The sequence below is a fragment of the Octopus bimaculoides genome, chromosome 15, assembly GCF_001194135.2.
Source record: "Octopus bimaculoides isolate UCB-OBI-ISO-001 chromosome 15, ASM119413v2, whole genome shotgun sequence".
Lineage (NCBI taxonomy): Eukaryota > Metazoa > Mollusca > Cephalopoda > Octopoda > Octopodidae > Octopus > Octopus bimaculoides.
In genome coordinates this window covers 13126012-13128054 of record NC_068995.1, presented here as the reverse complement: position 1 = coordinate 13128054, position 2043 = coordinate 13126012, and the positions used below count along the sequence as shown (strand labels likewise).

General features: G+C 37.8%; 1 protein-coding gene across 4 annotated transcripts in view; it reads left to right on the top strand.

Annotated features, from left to right (window-relative positions):
* Window positions 1–2043, top strand: part of LOC106875852 (scm-like with four MBT domains protein 1) — a 75222-nt gene that overhangs the window by 43033 nt on the left and 30146 nt on the right. For all 4 annotated transcript variants that reach the window (XM_052973175.1, XM_052973177.1, XM_052973178.1 and 1 more), the window contains 2 exons: window positions 96–336; window positions 1816–1904. In XM_052973175.1, the coding sequence (XP_052829135.1) occupies window positions 96–336; window positions 1816–1904 (330 nt within the window). The remainder of the gene's footprint in view (window positions 1–95; window positions 337–1815; window positions 1905–2043) is intronic.

Sequence of the window (2043 nt, the reverse complement as noted above, 5' to 3'; positions counted from 1 at the left end):
TATATATATATATATATATATATATATATATATATATATAAATATATATTTTATATATAAATTTTCCACTTTAACTTTATTTTATTTAATTTCAGGTTGAGTGCAGCTTACAGAGTGGTTTTGTGAAAGGGATGAAGTTAGAAGTTGCAGTGAAGTCCACTCCTGACACATATTGGGTGGCTTCGGTTATCATGACTTGTGGCCCTCTTCTCCGTCTTCGTTATGATGGTTATGGTGACGATGGATCAGCCGATTTTTGGCATGATCTTACTGCCTCAGAAATACACAGTATTGGCTGGTGTGCCCAAAATAATAAAACACTAATGCCTCCTGATGGTAAATATTGATCTCTTACATTAACACGCTGCCATTAAGTGTAATTATTGTTATGCATTTTTAAAACCAGATTCCACAGACATTTGAAAAAATTGTTTTTTTACATTAATGGATTCATGTCATGCTTTCCACGTCAAATAAATGAATATTCATTTTGTTGACTTCATAATGGTGCTTGGCCAGTTAGGACTGGTTTGATTTATATGTTGGTATAAAACATCTTCCTGAACTTGCTGGCAGCTTTCCATTTTTCCATTACATGTGTATATATTTTTTGTCTTTCTGTAACCCTCCCAGTTGCAAAATTTTTGATTCATAATAGCTACAAAGTTAGGTTTAGACTTGGAAAAACTGCTGTGCATAAAGAGCTTTTGATTTAATAAAAAACAGGCTTGAAGGGAACTAGTGGTGCCCCAACCCTGATGTTTTGGCTTCAGTTTCCACAGCATGGAACCATGGGCAAGTGTCTTCTATTATAACCCTGGGCTGACCAAATCCTTGTCAGTGGATCTGGTAGATAGAAACTGAAAGAAGGCGGTGAGCTGGCAGAAATGTTAGCACGCTGGGCGAAATGCGTAGTGGTATTTCGTCTGCCGCTATGTTCTGAGTTCAAATTCCGCCGAAGTTGACTTTGCCTTTCATCCTTTCGGGGTCGATAAATTAAGTACCAGTTACGCACTGGGGGTCGATGTAATCGACTTAATCCCTTTGTCTGTCCTTGTTTGTCTCCTCTATGTTTAACCCCTTGTGAGCAATAAAGAAATAAGGAAACTGAGAGAAGCCTGTCATGTGTGTATGCATGTATATATGTAAGTGCATGTGTAGCCTTGTCTAGACATCACTTGATGGTTCTAAAGGAGCATCTTTGTACTAGCAATGTTGTATGTTACTAGTCTTCTGTGGGAAATATTACTTTGCTTGGAAAGAATTGAGTGTTGGCAACAGGAAAGACATCCAGCCACAGAAGATCTGCCTCAACAAATTCTGTCCGAGCCTTCTAAACATGGAAAAGTGGACATGAAATGATGACGATGTGTCTGAAGAGGTCCCTGCTTAGTATCTATGTTTTAACTCTGGTAGTCAAACATTTAAATCTTAGCTAAATTAAATATTACCTGTATCGCATAATGTGTGTGTGTGTTAGTTAAATGCTTGTAGCTGCAGTTTTTCATCTAATGGGAACCCTTTTAAAGATGTAAGAGATGCACTGAGTATACCTTAACACTACACCATCTCTCTTCTGCTCTCTCTGACACTTTTTGCTGTTTGTTACTCTCTCTCTATTTCCCTTTGGTTACTCTCTCTCCTCCTCTTATTTTTCCTCTGATTAGGTAACTAAGTATCACCTACATATCAGCACACTTGTTTCTGGCCTCTTTCTTGTACCTCTCTCTCTCTCTCCCCAGTTATTGTGTAATGAAATTTGTTGCCCTTTTTATTATCAGCTAACACCACTCTAATAATTTTCTATTTTATCAGAACTCAAAAACAAGATTGGAAATTGGCGGGACTTTTTAACAACTTCCCTTGTTGGAGCAGCTACTGCTCCTTTGTACCTGCTTGATAAGGTATGTTCCCTTCATCTTTTTTTTTTTTGTTTCAGTTTCCTTTTTGTTTTTGACTCACTCAGTTGGTGGAGAAAGTGCAGCACCAAAAGATGGTGTGCATGTAACAGCTTCCAGAATGGGTGGGGGAAAATACCAACCA